Source organism: Cucurbita pepo, chromosome 11 (genome assembly GCF_057944985.1).
Source record: "Cucurbita pepo subsp. pepo isolate OVF chromosome 11, ASM5794498v1, whole genome shotgun sequence".
NCBI lineage: Eukaryota > Viridiplantae > Streptophyta > Magnoliopsida > Cucurbitales > Cucurbitaceae > Cucurbita > Cucurbita pepo.
The window spans coordinates 4,249,200-4,269,780 of NC_141808.1; the positions used below are offsets into that span (position 1 = coordinate 4,249,200).

Below are 20,581 nucleotides of genomic sequence, written 5' to 3' on the forward strand. Positions count from 1 at the left end.
TTGAGAGTTAATTTTTCATTTAACATATATTTTGAAAACCAAATGTTATATAGGATAACGTAAATTATATTAAATTGTATATAGTTGTAAATCTTATATAATTATAATAATTTATTAATAAAATAATTAAAAAAATAGGTATAAATTAATTATTTCTATATAGAATATTTTACTATTTTTATCATTTATAATTTATTATTATTACTTACAATTTTAATTTAAAAAATTAATTATATTTTAAAGTTATCAAATATTAATGCACGAGGTATTAAAATTAGTCCCAATAAATAATGAATGGATTATAAAGAATTCATAAGTAATTAATTATAATTATTGAAAATCAATTATTTATAAGATAACTAATTCTAATTAACTACTTAACTGTATGACATTATTAACTAGTTAATTAATAATTGTAATAAATAAATAATCCATTTATTAAATATTTTAAAATTTTAAAACTTAAGGTATTTTAAAAATATCATAAAATAAAACAAATAAAATTACAAAGCGAAGTAATAATTTTAATCTAAAAAAAACAAACATGAAAAAAAAAAAACCTTTTTTTTTATTTAATTGAAAATACAAAAACAGAAAGAAAAAAAAATTGTTTTCTAATTTTTTATTTAATAAACAAAATAAAAAATTGAAATATTTATCAAGTTTACACTCTCAAAAAAACTAACTTTGACGCTAAATTATAAATTTTATAAATCTAAACTCTATATTTAAATAATAATTGTAATTTTATTAATTGTTTGAATAATATTTAGTTTAAAATTATTGTAGTCATTATCCATTCAATTTCTCAATAATATATTATTTATATGTCTACCAAGATTCCGTTTTTATTTGACCTCTAAAAAATTGATGACCAAATTTTGGTCGATAAGAATTTCTATTAAATTTTCAGATGACACGAGGCCACGTGTATGTGTCACAACATACACATCAGTTGATGATGTCATTCAAAGTCTTAAATTCTTTTTGTGTCAAAGTCTCACATTGGTTAATATCTTAATTTTCTTCTGAATTAGAGTCATTACCATATGTATGACATAAACTTTTTATGCAAAAACATTCATTTAAAATAATTTCATAAAACGATGTTACGTTTGCATAAGAGTCTTGAGATAAAACAAAATGCAACTACCCTAACACAGACTACATGGTCTTTAATGTGGCGTCGCGGTCAACCGTATATGAGTGTCTTGTCTTTGCCTGAAATACAAGAGTAACACAAAATTTTAGTATTTTAAGAAATATTCCGTAAACCTGTCTCAAATAATGTAAATATATGTAACATTAGGCATGAGATTTACGACGCTTACTGGATCCTGACTTTTTTTTTTCTCCCTCATTTCATTTAAAAGATATAAATATATATATGCAACCACGACATTATCTCCGGTGATATGAAATTTAAAAAAAAAAAAAAAAAAAAAAAAACATTCTATTATTGAAGGCGTAGACTTTGACTTTGAGTTGACGCGCATAGGAATTTGCCTCACATGTGTTCGGAAATTAGGGATGTGTTTCCTTATACAAAGTCAAGGTCTTCATAATGCTCTTCAACTTTCAAAAAAAAAAAAAATTATTAATTAAAGAAAATTATACAATAAAATATTATATTTTTTAAAAAAGTTATATATGTAAAAATCCCATCCCATAATTAATTTAAAATAAAATAAATGTAGAATTTCACGTGATTAAAAAATTAAATTAGAAGTGGAGGCTGTATTTAAAAAGAATTAAAATATAAAAAGAACACGTGGATAATTTAAAATTATTTTGTGGGGTCTTTTTTTAATTTAATTTAATTAAAAGGAATAATTTCGTATTGATATTAAAATTGAATGTTGTAATTCCACGATCTAGGATGCGCGTTCTTGTAAATTGAAGATTTGATAAAGACTAACACAGCTATAAATACACCCGCCTCGGAATCTCATAGCTAATTCAATTAGCATTTTCATTCTTTGCAGTAATACAAGGGGCAGAGTTGTAGACTCAACCATCGTCGTGTAAATTACGATCGCTGAAGAACATTGTAATCGCACTTCGGTTTCTAGGAGACTCATTGACGGAATCCTGAAGCTATTGTTTCTACTTTTGAGGTTTGATTGCTGCTGTGTACTTGCGTCGAGTTGCGATTGAGAGTGAGGGCTTTTTTTTTTTTTTTTTTTTTTTTTTTTTTTTACTTTTTCTGTTGAGTTTTAGTGTTTTTGTTAATGGAGTCACGAATGAGAGGAAAGAGGAAGCGATTGTGACGACGATTGCGATTCTCTTACTGTGTGTTTGAAGTTTGATTAGCGATTGACGAAAGACACACACAGAGATTTTTCGACGGACTCAGGAAATTGCGATTCTCTTTTCTGTTTGTTTGAAGTTTGATTACTGTTGCGATTGCGATTGACGAGAGACATACAGAGAAAGATTTTCGGACGGACTCACGAAATTGCGATTCTCTTTCTGTGTGTTCGAAGTTTGATTGTTGTTGCGATTGCGATTGACGAGAGACACACAGAGATAGATTTTCGGACGGACTCACGAAATTGCGATTCTCTTTCTGTGTGTTCGAAGTTTGATTGTTGTTGCGATTGCGATTGACGAGAGACACACAGAGATGGATTTTCGGACGGACTCACGAAATTGCGATTCTCTTTCTGTGTGTTCGAAGTTTGATTCCGGTTGCGATTGCGAGAGACGAGTGAGAGAGGAAGGGAGATTTTGGAGTTGTTAATTATTACGAGATTGTGATTCTCCATCTGTTTGTTTGAAGGTTTTTGCGCGATTGAGGAGAAGAGGATATGGGCGGTTGCCATTCTGATGTGAGAGGAGGGCAGCAGGCGGTGGGAGGAGGGCAGCGGAGTGCTGGTAACGCCGTGACGAACAGCAATGACGCTGCTCACAACGACGCCGTTGATTTCTTCTTCCGATCCCATGGTCTTCAGGGTTTGTTCACCCAAGTTGAGGTACGTCCTGCGCTGCCGCACGCCAAATACTTTATGTTGTTTTTAATTTTTTTTTAAAGTTCCAAATATTTTCAGATTTTAAGCCTTATTTCGTCTCTAAACTATATATATATATATATATATATATATATATATATATATATATATATATATATATATATATATATATATATAATTTATCAATTTTTAAAATACTTTCTTTTTGTCCTTAAATGTTATTATATAAAAATATAAGTTAAATTATTCATTTTAAAATTTGTGAATTTTTAATGTCCCTTTAATTTTAACATTCAAAATTATAAAAATTATTTATTTATTTTAAATACAAAACTATTGATGAACCTTGACACGAAATTTATATTTAATATATTAATTAATTTTAAATTTTTGAGTCATTAATGAAAGTGCATGTATTTTGTTGTCAATCCCAAAACAGTTTTTTTTTTTATTATTATTTTTATATTTTAAAAAATATAACATAACAGAAAAAAAAAAAAAAAAAACGAACAGTTACAAATAGTTAATGATTAGTTTTAAAACATTTGAATATTGATTAAATATAAAATTATTTATTAGACATTTTTTTTAATGTTTAAAGACGGATTAAATTCATAATTGAAATCTATTTACATTTTGACATTTCAAAGGTATTTTAAAATATAATTTTCTTGCATGCTTTTATTTATTTGCTAATTAAGAAAATATTTATGGTTAAAATTAAAATAAAATTATTTATTAGTGCAAAGTTGAGAAACTTAAGTAAATTTTAAGAATTTAGAATTAAAATAGAATATTTAAGAATTTAAGAGTAATAATATAAGTATAAAAAATTAGAGACCAATGGCTGAAGAAAACGTAAGGAACGGGGAAAACCATAATTAAGTCTCCTTCAAAGTTAATGGGGAAATCATAATTTAATTGAAAAATTTATAATTTTTCAAAGAAATACCAAACCGAGAATAATTTCCCTCCAATAACCTAATCTATATTCTGTCTTAAAAATAATAGGGAATATTATTATTAAATTTATGGCTGGCTATATTTGCCATTATTAATTTTATGGTCTGGTTTTATATTATTTTATTTCATTTATATTTATTTAGTGATTTTAATTATTCATCGTATAAGAGGGTCAGTGGAAGTAAAAACAACTTATTTATTAATTTAATTTATTTTTATAAAACAAACTAATTAAAAAATTTCAATATCAATATTTTAAAAGGATTTTGTTCCCTATTATTTAACATGCATTTATATGGGATTATGAATCTGTGAATGGCCCAACAACATAAAAAGAGCAATTATGTCCTTTTTATGTTAATGTGGGTCCTGCGTGGAAGTCGTGCTTAAAAATAAATAATATAAATATAGTTTTAGTAATGCTTTAATATATTGTAAGTTACCATTTAACCCTTACCACCAAAACATTGTTAATTTTTTTTTTTCATAATAAAACCTGTGAATTTAATTCTTTTTAGAAACTATTTAATCAGAAACACACAAAAAAAAAATATAGAAATTCTTATATCTTTATTTTTAAAAGGCAACAATAAAAAGTTAAATTGTTATTATTTTATTACTATTTTTGAAGTGTTAGACGAACACGACTCTTCACAATAGTACGATATTGTCCACCTTGAGTATAAGTATTCATGGATTATAAACCCATGACTCTTCCCTAAATTAGGGACGTGAGACTTTCATCCTCCAACATGAGTAAGAATAAATAAATTTTTTTGATAGATTTTATCTGATTGATCTAAATGGGAAATATTTTAAAAAAAATAATGAAAAATAAAATTATTTTATTACCTGACCATGTTTTCTTATTCCCTTGGTAGCTTTCTCTTAGTTATTGAATTTGAAAATTTGCAGCTCTCTCTGTCAGCATCAAAATTACTTGATCGTGATATTACCTCAAAGGTACAATTCCTCCACAGTTAAGATGATGTTCTTTTAAATTATTTCACTGTTTACACTGGTTTACAAAGGTTGTTATTATTGATTTTCAGAGCGATCCAATGGTGGTTGTGTTCATAAAAAAGAATGGAGCACTACAAGAGATAGGTAGAACTGAAGTTATTTTGAATAACCTAAACCCACAGTGGATAGAGAAAGTGTCAGTTGCATTCCATTTTGAGACTGTGCAGCCATTGATGTAAGCTTTTCCCCATATTCTCTCATATTGCTTTTCTACTTATTCATATCATTTTGTGGGGGGATTCAAAATGTTTACCACAGTGCCCTTAAAACATTTAGAACACTAATATTTATTTCTAAACATAACTTTCCAAACAATACCCTTAAATTTTCCTTTGCGTTTCTTTTTCCAGATTTCGTGTATATGATATTGATACCAAATACTACAATGTCCCTGTGAAGGTATAAATCATTTCAGTTCATTATCTTTGTCAATTTCTATATCATTGCTTGTTCATAATTTCTAGCGTAAACCTCTATTTACATTGCCTTGCAGTCAATTAGATTGAGTGACCAAGATTTTCTAGGAGAAGCTAGTTGTGTTCTTTCAGAGGTAAAAACTCGGGGGCTGTTTGTGTTTTGTTTTTAAACACCCTTTTAAATACATTGTGTTTACATGTTTCTTTTGTGGCTCTTTGATGTTTGGCATGACAGATACTAACCAAACAGAGTCGGAGTTTAACTCTATGTCTGAAAGATGGGCATGGAGGTTCAACAAACTTGCGCTCTCTCACTGTTCGAGCAGAGGAAACAGTTGCTTCAAGAAGTGTCGTTGAATTAGTACTCCGCTGTTCTCACCTTGACAATAAAGACGTGTTTTCTAAAAGCGTATGCTTTAAATCTTGATTTTCTCATTTCATTGTGTTGTTTAAATTCCTAAGTTCATTATACTGATGCTAAAGTCGAACAAATTTGAACCTAAGATCTTCTCAACCGACGAAACATTCGATATTAAGCACATCATTCACTATTTCAAAATTAATATAAAATTCTCTGTTGTTGTCTCCATTGAAGGCCCTTGATTTTTGTGCTCTTTGGTTTAACTGTTCATTTCAGGACCCTTTCTTGAGAATGTCTAGAGTTGTTGAAACTGGAGGCTCAATTCCAATCTGTAAAACAGAAGTGGTTAAAGACAATCTTAATCCTGTTTGGAGACCTTTACACTTGAGTATGCAGAAGTTTGGAAACAAGGCAAGCATATGAACCTCTGAGTATCAATCTCTTTATTATTAATAATACTTCATAAGCTTCTTAATGCTTTTTTTTAATACAGGACAACCCATTGGTCATTGAGTGTTTTGATTTCAATAGCAATGGCAGTCATGAATTAATTGGGTAAGTATTCTGTATTCATCAATGTCTAGGCCCTTTTCTTTACTTTTCCAGAATTCAGGTTCATTACCGTGTTAATTTAAACCTTAAACTTCCCATTTTTGTGCCCGGATGCGATTGTTTTTGTAGGTAGTGGCTCTTCTAGTTGTGTTGATGCTTATTAATTGAGCTTGGACATTTTGAGGTTCATTAGCAGTACTTTTGTTCTTTCTTGACTTTTTGATTAGGTTCAGTATTTTCGTGGTAGGGTTCGAACACATCTCTATGAGTAGATTTTGAGTAGTTTATTGGTTAGATTTTGTATGATTCATTGGTTGGTCCATAAATTATATGAAATCCCACATCGGTTAGAGAGGAAAACGAAGCATTCTTTATAAGGGTGTAGAAATCTCGCCCTAGCAGACGCGTTTTAAAAACCTGGAAGAGAAGCTTGAAAGGGAAAACTCAAAAAGGATAATATTTGCTAGCGGTGGGCTTAGGTTGTTACAAATGGTACCACAGCCAGACACCAGGCGATGTGCCAACAAGGACGCTAGGCCCCGAAGAGGGTGGATTGTGAGATCCCACATCGGTTGGAGAGGAGAACGAAACATTTTTTATAAGGGTGTGGAAACCTCTTCCTAGCATACGTGTTTTAAAAACCTTGAGCGGAAATAAAAAAAGGACAATATTTGCTATTTGCTAACGGTGAGCTTGGGCCGTTACCAATTATGTTTTAGTTTTAAAAAGGTTCCTTATTCTAAGGTTAAGACTCAATAACTCGTTAAGTACTCGAATAAGTTTGAATTTGTCTCTGAGAATTATGTTGCGATTTATTAACTAACTCTTCTTTATGTGTGGGATTCCATCTGTTCAGTAAGCTCCAGAAATCAATGGCAGATCTTGAAAAGCTTTACAGTGAAAAAAGTGGTGCAAATTTTGTTATTCCGTCTTCTTCTCGTGGTGGCTATGAGAAGGTCTGATCTCTAACAACTCCATAAATTATTAATATCTATTCTTTTTAATTCTTCTTCATATTGATATAGTGTAATTGTGTCTGTTAGGCTCTAAAAGGTCAGCTGTTTGTAGATCACTTTGTTCAGAAAACACAATTCAGCTTTCTTGATTACATTTCCAGTGGATTTCAGCTAAATTTTATGGTCGCTGTTGATTTTACAGGTAATTTCTAGAAGAAAAAAACCAGAACATTCTCCTTTTTTGTTTTGTTTTTTCTAGTTCTTGTTTGGTTCATGGTTTGAATACTTTTTGCAGCTTCAAACGGAAATCCTTACACTCCAGATTCATTGCATTACATCGACCATACTGGGCGGTTGAATAGTTACCAGCAGGTTAGCCAGTAGCCTCCTATCCTTTATTATCACAATAAATGCTTAGTTTCTCAATAGCACTTTCCAGTAGTTGGTCGATGTTTAAACAGTTCTTGAGAAAAAGTATATTAAAACTATTGAACTTATGGCAGGCCATAATGGAAGTAGGGGAAGTAATTCAGTTTTACGACGCTGATCGTCGCTTTCCAGCTTGGGGCTTCGGGGCAAGAACGTCAGATGGCAACGTTTCACATTGTTTCAACTTAAGTGAAATTCCAACTCAACCCGAGGTTCTTACCGTTCTCTATTTATCTTCCTATCATATTGTGTTTATTTAGTTTATAAACTTTCAAAATGGTATCAAACTCATCAGCACAACATCGATTAATGATATTAACACGACATCTGGGAGCAGGTGGAAGGAGTGGAAGGCATAATGGGAGCATATGCAAATGCTCTTCACAATGTTAGATTGGCTGGACCTACTTTATTCGGCCAAGTAATCAATAAGGCTGCAGATATTGCTGCCCACTCTCTATTTGCCAGTACAAACAAGTATTTTGTCCTGCTGATTATAACAGTAAGCTCACAATAAACATCAATTCCCTTTGTTTAGCAAGAATTTCAAGATTGGAATAGGTAAAGTCTCAAAATAATTTTGTGTTCATCTACTTTCTTAGGATGGAGTCTTAACTGACCTTCAAGAAACAACGGAAGCTTTGGTGAGGGCCTCTGATCTTCCACTCTCAATTCTTATAGTAGGAGTAGGAGGGGCAGATTTTAAACAAATGGAGGTATTGTATTCGTTTATACCAATCATCAAAGCTACTCGGTTATTTATTAAGGTAATAGAACGTAAAAAAAAAAAACGCCATGTTATAGGTTCTTGACGCGGATAACGGACAACGATTAGAGAGTTCTACAGGTCGTGTAGCTACACGAGATATCGTTCAATTTGTTTCAATGCGAGAAATACATAGTAAGTTAATCATATGCATATTAAAATCACTTTCTCATCAACCAAATGGATTATGTTCTAAAGTATGGTATGTTTTGGATGATGGCATTGATGCAGGTGGAGCGACATGTTTAGTAGAAGCACTCTTGGAGGAGTTGCCTGAACAGTTCTTGAGTTACATGCGTAATAGAGATATCAAACCCATCCCTTTGCATTAAGGCACCTCATTGCAAAACTAAATTCTAACCCCAAAAAGAATAAAAAACAAAAAAAAAAAAAAAAACAAAAAATTCAACTCGACGAGACAAAGAACGCACTTGTTCAATGTGTAACCAGCTCCACCCAAATAGTCGTATCCTATCGACATCAATTGTATCTACTGAACTCAAGAAATACATACGCTCTGATAGATTGTATTCAATTTCTAAGAGTTGCATCCTATCAACATTATTTGTATCAAGACATCTATACTCAAAATATCACGTCAGAACGAGGATAAAATAGGAAATTAATAAAATTACAAGGGCAAAATAAGAAACAAATAACGAGCTTTAGTTTGAAGTTATAAAAATGGTACCGTACCCGAAAAGTTATATTGTTTAAGGTGTTGTGGTTGACTTTTTTGCTTGCATACTATATAATACCACTCTCAATCACTCTATCGTTTTCTAAAATCTTCTCTTCAAATCGAGCCCGAGGTTTATAATTAGCGCTGAATTTTAATTATCAACTCATCATCAATTAATCACTTAAATGGAACTCTGCGTACAAGAGGTTGTGAATTTGAAAATTAGATCCGACCCGGTAGATCACACTTATATTGGACCCTAAAAGACTGAAAACGTTCATTTTTGTATCAACACGTCCTCTCCGCGAGCTCTGAATCTTGGGAATGGCGGACGACGCGAACAGAGCTGTGAGTACTTTTACTCTTTTAATCTTCTTTTTTCCCTTCCCTGCTGCCATTTTACATATGCATGAGCTTTTTTTTTTCCCCTTGAATCAGACTTTCTTGGAAATCCAAGGTCGCATGATTGAGATTACTGGGAAGCTGAAGCAGGTAATTCCCTTTGGATTCACTTGAAGTATTTTAAGGTAATCTTTTGTATTTGTAGGAATGAAGGCTTTTAGTAATTCATGTCTGGATTGATCTTACAGGTGTTGTGCTGATGATTAAAAGCTTCTTATTTTTCTTCGTATTTATTTAGTAATGTGAATGAATGTGTCCTGGGTCAATTGGTGAATCTAATCAATGTTTGTCTCTTGTTTCTCGTACATTTATTTGATGTTTAATCGTTTTCTTTTTCCTTTTTTTTCTTAGTACATTTATTTAGTAAAATCCATAGAAGAATGTTAATTCCTTACTACATTTAGATTTCCGATATCTTTGAAAAATCCTTTTACAATGAAGATGAAGATGCTAGCTTCCTCAATAATCACTTCACCATAAAAAATGGAGGGAAACATCACCTTTAGAGGCTGGTTGGTGATCCACTTATCTTCTCAAAAAAGAATATCTTAGCCATCACCAACCTTGTAAACATACATTTTTCCAGAAAAAGCTACTGGTCTTCATAGTCTCCTTCCAAGGGCCGAAGGAGCCCTTGCAATCAACTTTGTTGGCCAAAGTTTTAATTTCACCACTAATCTCCAGAGAGCGTTTTTTCTCTTCAAATGTTTGTGCACAGCTGACATTTTCCATTGTCAGTCTCTTATCAAAGATGGTCTATTTTCTTTGTAATTTCTTATCAAAAAACTCAGGTAAGTCTCTTTTTGAAGCTCTCTGACTTGGGTTAGTTTCTGGAATGTCAAATACATAATATATGGCATAGAGACTAAGGCATATCCTGATCATCTCAAGATTAAAATGCCGATGCGCCGTATATCTTTTGTGCATTTTAATATTAGTTCTTTGTCATTCTTCACGTTTCACTTTATCTGAACAGAGAATCCTTTCTTTGCAGGTGCAGACCCAAATAAGAAACAAGGAGGGAGAAAAGAAGCGCGCCTTTTTAACCTTGGAGGAACTCAAACAGTTGTCTGATGACACTAATGCATACAAATCTATAGGTGCTTAACAACAAAGCTTTGTTTTTTAACCGGAAGGTTCACTCTTAACCTTAATTATGATTAGCTGCCAAAACGTGTAATATTCTTTTTAGATTGACTTGTACTCGGCACTGATTTACTTCCATCATTCTTTGTGGTGCAGGGAGAACGTGAGTTATGCTACAATAAGTAAACAACTTAAAGTTAGATTTTTTTTTATTTCTCAAATGATACAGATGAAATTCTCTTACTTTGTGTGGTCTCATTCTCACCAGGTTTGTTTTAGAGCCAAAGTCAGTTCTAATGAATGAACAGGAGCAAAAGCTAAAGGATAGTGAAGCTACAATTGCTTCACTGCATGTACGTATTAGTATTACTTTCCTCTGTAGATACACAATACCTTCCTTTGAACTTCCCAATTTTGTATGCCTGTCATTCACGTTGTCTTTTCTTGATTCAATTACGTTTGCCTTCACCTTGCGTGTAACGGTCCAAGCCCATCGCTACCAGATATTGTTCTCTTTGGGCTTTTCCTTTTGGGCTTCCACTCAAGGTTTTTAAAACACGTATGCTAAGGAGAGATTTCCACACCCTTATAAAGAATGTTTCGTTTTCCTCCTCAACCGATGTGGGATCTCACAATCTCACCCCCCTTCGGGGCCTAACGTTCTCGCTGACACTCATTCCCTTCTCCAATCGATGTGGGACCTCTTAATCTACTCCTCTTTGGGGCCTAGCGTCCTTGCTGGCACATCGTTTTGTGTCCACCCCCCTTCGGTGTTCAGCCTCCTCGCTGGCACATCGCCTGGTGTCTAGCTCTGATACCATTTGTAACGGTCTAAGCCCACCGCTAGCATATATTGTCCTCTTTGGGCTTTTCCTTTTGGGCTTCCCCTCAAGGTTTTTAAAACGCGTCTACTAGAGAGAGGTTTTCACACCTTTATAAAGAATGTTTCGTTCTCCTCTCCAACCGATGTGGATCTCACATTTCGCTTCTTAGTTCTATATTTTATTGCCTTTGCCAATTAGCATGTATGCTCTGACATTTCAATTTTTGCATTAACACACTAATCAATCTTCCTTTTGCATTTTACACTATTTAGAGATATTCTTGTTTTATCGTTCTTTCTCCATTCATGAAAGATGATCGATCTTCATGCACATTTGTAGAGCTCAAAGGAGTATTTGGAGAAGCAGTTGGCAGAGGTGGAGAACAACTTGAGGGAGCTGCTGCAACAAGATCCAGGTATAGCTCGTCAGATTATGTCCATGTCTGTAGCATAAGGCAGGCTCACCCCCATTGGATTTGTGATTAGCTAAGCTTCTTGTATTGTATGTTCACATTGTTGGGTCAGAAGAATATGACTGGTGTGATGTTGCGAGGTGTGATTCTACTTGGCTGGCTTCTATTATTTCTGATGTCAAAACTTTGTTTTTGATATGCAATTCATACTCCCAAGTCCCACATTCTCATTTTAAAAAATGTTTAATAGGCCATTGTTTTCAACTTTTTGCTAATAGGTTCGTCCACTGTAAAAAAGTCGATTGTAAAAAAGTCGATCGGTGTCCATAAATGCCTATAAAGTCAAAAAAAAAAAAAAAAAAAAAAAAGAATTCAAGTTATACATCTATAAAAACAATAGGTTATATAAAGTTATAAAAAGTTATAAATCTAAAATTAAAATACTAAAAAAAATTAAAATTTAATTCTTGGATTTTATATATATATAATACTTTAATTTTGTATAATAAATTTCTGAATTTAAAATGTAGATCCTTAATATATTCAACATTTTTCAAAATTCATAAAAAAAAAAAAAAAAAACTTGAATTTTATGTTTGATAGAATATCTACATTTTAGTTTTATATTATTAAGTTTATAAAATTTTAAAAATGCCTAATTTCTCAATGACCCCTTTGAACTAAAAAAGTATATGAATGTGTCTTGAATCTTTACTAAAATTAATAAACAAATTTGGAAAACCTAAAAATATTATTTTATTTTTATATAAATTAAAATTGTATCTTGGTTCACATATCGTCGCTTTGGCCGAGTGGTTAAGGCGTGTGCCTGCTAAGTACATGGGGTTTCCCCGCGAGAGTTCGAATCTCTCAGGCGACGTTTTCTCAAATGTTTTTGTTTTTAATTTCTTATTTTCTTATTCAAGGTTAAATGAGGCATTCTTTCTTTTTCCTTTTCTTTTAATGTTTTCGAAAATCTATTACTTTCGGATTTATATATTAATTAGAAAAAAAAAAAAAAAAAGTTAAATACCTATATAAAATTAATGCTTTTAAATAATAAATCATCTACAAAATTAAATACTCCCTAAGTTTTAAAATGAAATATACATTTTATATTCTTTCTTTTTCCTTTTCTTTTAATGTTTTCGAAAATCTATTACTTTCGGATTTATATATTAATTAGAAAAAAAAAAAAAAAAGTTAAATACCTATATAAAATTAATGCTTTTAAATAATAAATCATCTACAAAATTAAATACTCCCTAAGTTTTAAAATGAAATATACATTTTATATTCTTTCTTTTTCCTTTTCTTTTAATGTTTTCGAAAATCTATTACTTTCGGATTTATATATTAATTAGAAAAAAAAAAAAAAAGTTAAATACCTATATAAAATTAATGCTTTTAAATAATAAATCATCTACAAAATTAAATACTCCCTAAGTTTTAAAATGAAATATACATTTTATATCTAAGAATGATTTTATACATTGCGTAAATTCTATGAATAACTATTTTGTAAAGTAATTAATTTCATGATATAATATTTTTTATAACAAAAATTCTTAATTAATGGACGTATTTGTTGCAAGAAAATTTTAAGATGAAATAGAAAAGACAACCAATTATTCGAATAAGGAAAAAAATAAGGAATAACTTCCTATATTTTCTAGTCATTTAAACAATCCCGAGGACTTCTAGATATTGAAACGATAGAAGGAATTAAAAGCACAAACGTTTGAAAAATGTGAAAGAAGATCGACACAAAGTAGAACTATAAATCGTGTATCCTACGTATTAGAATTATCAAGAGAATCATCTTGGAGTGGGAATCACCCACCCATTATAGAAATCGACTTGATAATACTTACTTTTACATCTAGTTGGTTTAATAAGTCCACTAAGTTAGAAATTCATAAAGTCGTGATTGGTACTTCAATGCAGTCTTCTAAATTAGCTACTACATTAAGCGCCACCCTACATTGTTAAGTTGGGGGGGAAGACCTGCTAAGTACATGAGGTTTTCCGGCTAGAGTTTGAATCTCATAGGTAATGGTTTAAATTTTTTTCTTTATATCTCGTTTGATTTTTACATTAAATATTCATTTAGAGCATAGATTTATATTTATTTTATTTATTAATGAGAACGTTTCACTTTTAAATTTTTGTATAGCTTAGATTTCTATTACGAAAAATATGTGTCGCTTTGGTCGAGTGGTTAAGGCGTGTGCCTGCTAAGTATATGGGGTTTCCCCACGAGAGTTCAAATCTCTCAAGTGATGTTTTTATTTCTCGTTTGATTTTTACATTAAATATTCCTTTAGAGCATAGAAAACGTTTGGAACCGTTTTTAATTTTTTTTTTCTTTATTTCTCGTTTGATTTTTACATTAAATATTCCTTTAGAGCATAGAGAACGTTTGGAACCGTTTTTAATTTTTTTTTTCTTTATTTCTCGTTTGATTTTTACATTAAATATTCCTTTAGAGCATAGAGAACGTTTGAGTTCCAAATTTTTGTATAGCTTAGACCTTTATTGCAAAAAACTTGTGTCGCTTTAGCCGAATGGTTAAGGCGTGTGCCTGCTAAGTACATGGGTTTCCCCGCGAGAGTTCGAATCTCTCAGGCGATGTGTTTGAGTTCCAAATTTTTGTATAGCTTAGACCTTTATTACAAAAAACTTGTGTCGCTTTGGCCGAGTGGTTAAGGCGTGTGCCTGCTAAGTACATGGGGTTTTCTCGCGAGAGTTCGTATCTCTCAGGTGACGTTTTTAATTTTTTTTCTTTATTTCTTGTTTGATTTTTACATTAAATATTCCTTTAGAGCATAGAGAACATTTGAGTTTCAAATTTTTGTATAGCTTAGACCTTTATTGCAAAAAACTCGTGTCGCTTTGGCCGAGTGGTTAAGGCATGTGCCTGCTAAGTGTCACAATCGCACTTTTAATGGTAGCGGACTTGCGATTGTGCGGTACTCACTTTCCAACAAAAGCGACGTATGCTCAAGCCTCTGACCTCGATTTTAAGAGAAGGTTTTAGAAAGCGAGGGCAGAGAGAGATTTTCAAAAGAGAGATTTTTGAAAGAGACGTTATATAAGCAAGCAAGAGAGAAATAACAACGGCTTACAGTATATAACCTTGGGTAGGGAGAAGTTGACAACTAGTCGTATCCCCCTATAGTACATTCTGAGGCATTTCATGTTTGACAGGCCTAGACATGATATTTATGAAACGTCATACTTCCTAGAAATACAAAAGTAAAACACTAGAATATGAAAAGACATAAAGGGTTGGGCTTGTCATGGGCATGCGGCCATGGGCAACACGCCTTGGACAAGCATGACCATGACATCCTCCCCCACCTAATTGGTTGACGTCCCTGTCAACCGACTACTTTCGAACCTGGCGATGTGGCCGGCGGCGGAATTCAGATCTTCGGCGCATTCCCGACTATTTTCCTCCGTCGGGAGATTCTTCCATTTGACAAGGAATTCACGAATCGTCCGTACGGGTCTTCCTATCTTCCTAACCCTGTCGGCTAGGATCTCCTCTATTATTTTGCTGTCTCTTTGCTTCAGATCGATGCTCGGTAATGTGATTACATTTCGCTGGTCGTCGCCCGGGTCAGGGTGATAAGGCTTCAAGTTGCTCACATGAATTACTGGGTGGATTTTCATCCATGTGGGTAGCGCAACTCTGTAGGAGGTAGCCCCGATCTTTTTAAGGACTTCAACCGAGCCTTTATATTTTCGAACTAGTCGCTGGTCCTTTCATCTGCGAAATCTGATTTGTTTTGGTCTCAACTTGATGAGGACTTGATCTCCTGCTCGGAATTGAAGGGGGCGACGCTTCTTGTCCGCCCACTTCTTCATATGCTTGGAAGCTTTCTCTAAATATGCCCGAGCTATATCTGTTGTCTGTTTCCATTCTCTTGTGAAGTTTTGAGCTTGAGGGTTTTTTCCTGCATAAGGATGATCAATAATATATGGTAAGGCCGGTTGTCGTCCACTTACAATTTTGAAGGGACTCTTCCCCGTAGACGAGCTCGTTTAACAATTGAAACAGAATTGAGCCACATCTAGCAGTTGTATCCAGTTCTTCTGGCGAGCGTCGGCGAAGTGACGTAAATATTCTTCGAGCAAGCAGTTGAACCGTTCCGTTTGTCCATCGGTTTGAGGATGGTAGCTCGAAGAGATGTTTAAAGTCGTTCCCAATAAGGCGAATAGTTCGGTCCAAAATGTGCCAATGAATCTACCATCCCTATCACTAATGATGCTCGACGGAATGCTCCATAACTTGAGAACGTGTTTGAAAAATAGTTGGGCTGTTAGTTCAGGCGAGCATAATTTGGGAGTGGGAACAAACGTCGCATATGTCGAGAACCGATCTACGATAACCAAGATGGCGTCATATTCGCCGACTTTTGGGAGGTGTGCTATGAAGTCCAAAGACACACTTTCCCAAGGTCTTGTTGGCACAGGTAGAGGTTCCAAGAGTCCCGAGACTTTGGCTTTCTCGACTTTGTCCTGTTGGCAGATGAGGCACGTCTTGGTGTACTGCATGATATCGTCCCGCATATTCGGCCAGAAGTACCACTTTTTTATTAGGGCATACGTTCTTTGCCACCCAGGGTGTCCTGCCCATAAGGTATCATGACATTCCTGAATGAGCTTCTTCCTCAGTTCTCCCGTTCTTGGGACGTATAACCTGTTTCCTTTAGTCATTAGAAGGTCTCCCTCGACCCAAAACTGTCGTGTCTTCCCAGCTTTAGCTAGTTCGACGACGGCTTTGGCCGTTGGGTCTTTGTGTAAATGTTCTTTGATGATGTCGCGTATCGATCCATCGATCTTACTTGAGTGAATATGGGCTAACATGCACAGGGCCGCATGTTCGCCCTTCCGACTCAGTGCATCGGCTGCTTGATTACTCTTCCCTGCCTTGTGTTCGAATTTGAAGTCGAATTCCGCCAACGACTCTTGCCACCAGGCTTGTTTTGCCGTCAATTTTGGTTGATCGAAGAAGTGGTAGATGACGCTGTTATCCATCTTCACTATGAACTGTGATCCCAAGAGATACTGTCTCCAGACTCGTAGGCAATGAACTACAACCAGCATTTCTTTTCCAGAGACAGTGTATCTCCGTTCGGCATCATTGAGCTTTCGACTTTCATAAGCGATGGGGTGTCTTTCTTCAATAAGGACACTGCCTAGGACAAAGTCGAAAGCATCTGTTTCTATTTCAAATGGCTTTGTAACATCTACTAACCCGAGAACAGGACCCCTCGTCATGGTTGCCTTTAGATCTTCAAAGGCCATTTGACATTTATTTGACCACGACCAAGGGTGGTCTTTCTTCAGGTGCTCTGTTAGGGGAGCAGCTCGTCGTGAAAACTCTTCGACGAACCGCCTATAGTAGTTTGCTAATCCTAAGAAGGACCGCACATCGGATACAAAAGTAGGAACTTTCCACTCTTGGATAGCTTTTATCTTATCGCTATCCATCCCGATCTGTCCACAACTGATGACATGTCCGAGGAAGTTGATGCATGTCTGTGCGAAGTCACATTTTTCTTTCTTGACGTACAACTGATTATGCCGCAGCTTGTCAAATACCAGCTTCAAGTGTACCTTGTGTTCCTCTAGGGTTGTGCTGTATACAACTATGTCGTCGAGGTATACTATGATGAACTGATCCAAGTATTCGTAGAAAACCAGGTTCACTAACGTGCAAAACGTAGCTGGGGCGTTTGTCAAGCCAAAGGGCATTACCAGGAACTCGAAGGCCCCATATCTTGTCACGCACGTCGTCTTGGACTCGTCCCCCTCGACGATACGTACTTGGTAGTACCCTGAACGTAAGTCCAACTTAGTGAAGTATTTGGCCCCGTGAAGTTGGTCGAACAAGTCGGATATTATCGGCAGTGGGTACTTGTTGCGTATCGTCACCTTGTTTATGGCTCTATAATCTATGCACAGATGCGACGTCCCATCTTTCTTTTTCTGAAATAGTACGGGAGCTCCGTAAGGTGCTTTTGCCGGGCGGATGAATCCTGCCGTCAACAACTCATCTAGTTGTTTCCTCAATTCGGCTAGCTTAGGGGAAGCCATCTGGTATGCGTTCTTTGCTAGGGGTTTAACCCTGGGAAGGAGTTCAATTTCGTGATCAATGCCTCGACGGGGTGGTAATGTTTGTGGTAGGCTCTCTGGCATTATGTCAGCGTAACTGTTTAGTACCTCCTTGATTTCGTGATTGGGATAGTTTCCTCAGTAGTCACTTCTTCCATCAGTGATATAGCCATAAATGTAGGTTCCTCTCGTGCGAGTCCTCTTTTCTATTGTATGGCCGAGATCATTCTAAGATTACCTGGCTGCTTGATGCTTGTAGGTATTACTGTGGGATTGCGGTCGGTGATCACGAAGCATTTCGCCAGTGGCATTGGGATAACTTTGTGTTCTAGGAGGAACTCCATCCCAAGTACTACGTCAAAGTTGTCCATGCAAACTACGACAAGGTCCAGCCCTCCTGTATAGGCAAGGCCTCGGAGTTGACAGCTTTCATTTTTCGAGGGTGTTTTCCTATGGTGAGTCCCAATCTTCGGGCTTCTTGATCGGTGATGAAGTTGTGAGTCGCTCCTGAGTCTATCAAAGTGCTCTTGCTCGGTCGAGATTTTATTGTCGCATCCACAAACATGAGCCCTTTCTCTATTATGTCCTTCCGTTCGACCTTCCGTTGGAGGGCTGACAGGAATTTGAGCGCGCCCATTCGGAGGTTGTCTTGATCTTCCTTCTTGTCTAGCATAGTCTCGACTCTTTTGTCGTTGCTCTCTTGAATGGACACTTGGAGTGCAGTGAGAGAGGCCCGATGAGGACAGTAGGACACTTTGTAGGGGCCTTTACACAATATGCATTGTAAAGGTGTTGTCGGGTGGTTCCTTTGAGGGTAAGGTCCTCGAGATGTCCCCGCTGGTTGTTCTGAGGAGGTCTATCTGTCCACCCGCTTGGTCTGTCGTTACCTCCGTTTGGCCTGTTGGGGTTTCCATTTCGATGACCTGGCGGCTTATATGTTTTTCCCCTAGTGTTTGGGGCCTGTGTTGTTTTTCTTTGGTAACTCGCCTCATTCCCATAGTGTAGGAGTCTCTCGGCGCTGGCAATTGCGGTAGCTAGGTCTTGGACTTTTTTCTCGTGTATTTTTGTTTTGGCCCACGGTTGTAACCCATTTATAAAGAAGAACACGTTGTCCTTCTCTGATGTGCCCCTAATATCTAGCATCAAGGTCGAAAATTGTCTGACATAGTCCCTTATGCTTCCAGTTTGCTTTAGGGCTATTAGTTTTTCCATTGCTAGATGGTCTACGTTTTCGGAGAGGAATTGGTCCCTCAACTCTCTCTTGAGGTCTTCCCACGAGTCTATGGTGCACAATCCATTCTCGATGTCTTGTACCTTCATACGCCACCAAAGTTTGGCGTCGTCTATGAGATACATCGAGGCTACTGTCACCTTCATGTCGTCGGTACAAGCCGGGGTGGCTTTGAAGTACTGTGCTTTAGGGCTATTAGTTTTTCCATTGCTAGATGGTCTACGTTGTTGGGGAGGAATTGGTCCCTCAACTCTCTCTTGAGGTCTTCCCACGAGTCTATGGTGCACATTCCATTCTCTATGTCTTGTACCTTCATACGCCACCAAAGTTTGGCGTCGTCTATGAGATACATCGAGGCTACTGTCACCTTCATGTTGTCGGTACAAGCCGGGGTGGCTTTGAAGTACTGTTCGACATCAAAGATGAAGTTCTCCTACTCTTTGGCATCCCGGTTCCCTTTGAAAGGTCTAGGTTCGGGAAACTTTAGTTTGTTGGATCTTGTACTTGTTTGCCTAGCCGAGACGTTCTCCACGGCTTTCATGTTCACCTCGATTCGGGTGCTCATGGCAGACATCTTTTCTTGCATTTCATCGATCGTTGTTCTGAATTCGTCAGCTAATCCATTGAACAAACTCATCATTGTATTTTGTAGCACGTCAAACTCTTCGCCACGTCCCTCCTTGTGTTCGATAGAGCTATCGGGGCTACCAGACGGTCTTGGGCTGCTCGTAAGAGCAACCTTTTCTTCGAGTGAGGTCACTCGAAATATCAGTTCTGCGATTGGCAACCCATCCAGGAGGTTACCCATTACGTTGATGTCTACGACTTTTCCACTAAGTTCTTTCACCCGTGCTTCCAGGAAGCGGATGGTGTTAGGGACTTCTATGAGGAACAACATTTCCTCCTCTATTAAAGTAAGCCGGTCAGCTTGTGCTTTGGGTGTCGACTTTGTCGTCGACATGTTCTCGGTCTTTGCTATTTCACGGAGCTTACAAAGCTCTGATACCACTTGTCACAATCGCACTTTTAATGGCAGCGGACTTGCGATTGTGCGGCACTCACTTTCCAACGACAAGTGAGCTAAGCCAATTCGTTCTTGCATCGCCTACGGCAAAGAGACGTATGCTCCAGCCTCTGGCCTCGGTTTTAAGAGAAGGTTTTAGAAAGCGAGGGCAGAGAGAGATTTTCGAAAGAGAGATTTTTTAAAGAGACGTTATATAAGCAAGCAAGAGAGAAATAACAACGGCTTACAGTATATAACCTTGGGTAGGGAGAAGTTAACAACTAGTCGTATCCCCCTATAGTACATTATGAGGCATTTCATGTCTGACAAGCCTAGACATGATATTTATGAAACGTCATACTTCCTAGAAATACAAA

General features: G+C 35.7%; 2 protein-coding genes and 2 non-coding genes across 5 annotated transcripts; all 4 read left to right on the forward strand.

Annotated features, from left to right (window-relative positions):
- The first annotated feature begins 1,974 nt into the window (after positions 1-1,974).
- Positions 1,975-8,973, forward strand: LOC111805713 (protein BONZAI 3). 2 transcript variants are annotated; one of them, XM_023690908.2, is made up of 17 exons: positions 1,975-2,159; positions 2,783-2,975; positions 4,851-4,898; positions 4,988-5,133; positions 5,309-5,357; positions 5,452-5,508; positions 5,610-5,783; positions 6,012-6,146; positions 6,229-6,290; positions 7,144-7,243; positions 7,331-7,445; positions 7,539-7,615; positions 7,747-7,884; positions 8,010-8,174; positions 8,275-8,388; positions 8,477-8,573; positions 8,670-8,973. In XM_023690908.2, exons 2-17 carry the CDS (start codon positions 2,811-2,813, stop codon positions 8,768-8,770), a joined length of 1,743 nt encoding a protein of 580 aa, XP_023546676.2. In that variant the 5' UTR covers positions 1,975-2,159; positions 2,783-2,810; the 3' UTR covers positions 8,771-8,973. The 2 variants fall into 2 exon arrangements, with proteins under 2 accessions (XP_023546676.2, XP_023546675.2); XM_023690907.2 differs by having other exon boundaries at positions 1,975-2,117.
- A 342-nt stretch (positions 8,974-9,315) lies between these two features.
- On the forward strand, positions 9,316-12,091 carry LOC111805688 (prefoldin subunit 1). The gene is made up of 6 exons (XM_023690856.2): positions 9,316-9,468; positions 9,559-9,612; positions 10,517-10,622; positions 10,765-10,771; positions 10,877-10,961; positions 11,772-12,091. Exons 1-6 carry the CDS (start codon positions 9,445-9,447, stop codon positions 11,883-11,885), a joined length of 390 nt encoding a protein of 129 aa, XP_023546624.2. The 5' UTR covers positions 9,316-9,444; the 3' UTR covers positions 11,886-12,091.
- Positions 12,092-12,642: 551 nt separating this feature from the next.
- TRNAS-GCU (transfer RNA serine (anticodon GCU)) lies at positions 12,643-12,724 on the forward strand. Its single transcript has one exon. It is a non-coding gene; the product is annotated as a tRNA-Ser (tRNA).
- Positions 12,725-14,397: 1,673 nt separating this feature from the next.
- On the forward strand, positions 14,398-14,478 carry TRNAS-GCU (transfer RNA serine (anticodon GCU)). The gene has a single exon. It is a non-coding gene; the product is annotated as a tRNA-Ser (tRNA).
- The last annotated feature ends 6,103 nt before the right edge of the window (positions 14,479-20,581 follow it).

Coding starts and splice junctions, on each gene's coding strand:
- LOC111805713 (XM_023690908.2), top strand. CDS start 2,811: ATGGGCGGTTGCCATTCTGATGTGAGAGGAGGGCAGCAGGCGGTGGGA. Junction 5,509..5,609: donor CTAGTTGTGTTCTTTCAGAG/GTAAAAACTCGG, acceptor TTGGCATGACAG/ATACTAACCAAACAGAGTCG. Junction 6,147..6,228: donor TGCAGAAGTTTGGAAACAAG/GCAAGCATATGA, acceptor TTTTTAATACAG/GACAACCCATTGGTCATTGA.
- LOC111805688 (XM_023690856.2), top strand. CDS start 9,445: ATGGCGGACGACGCGAACAGAGCT. Junction 9,469..9,558: donor CGGACGACGCGAACAGAGCT/GTGAGTACTTTT, acceptor CCCTTGAATCAG/ACTTTCTTGGAAATCCAAGG. Junction 10,962..11,771: donor CTACAATTGCTTCACTGCAT/GTACGTATTAGT, acceptor GCACATTTGTAG/AGCTCAAAGGAGTATTTGGA.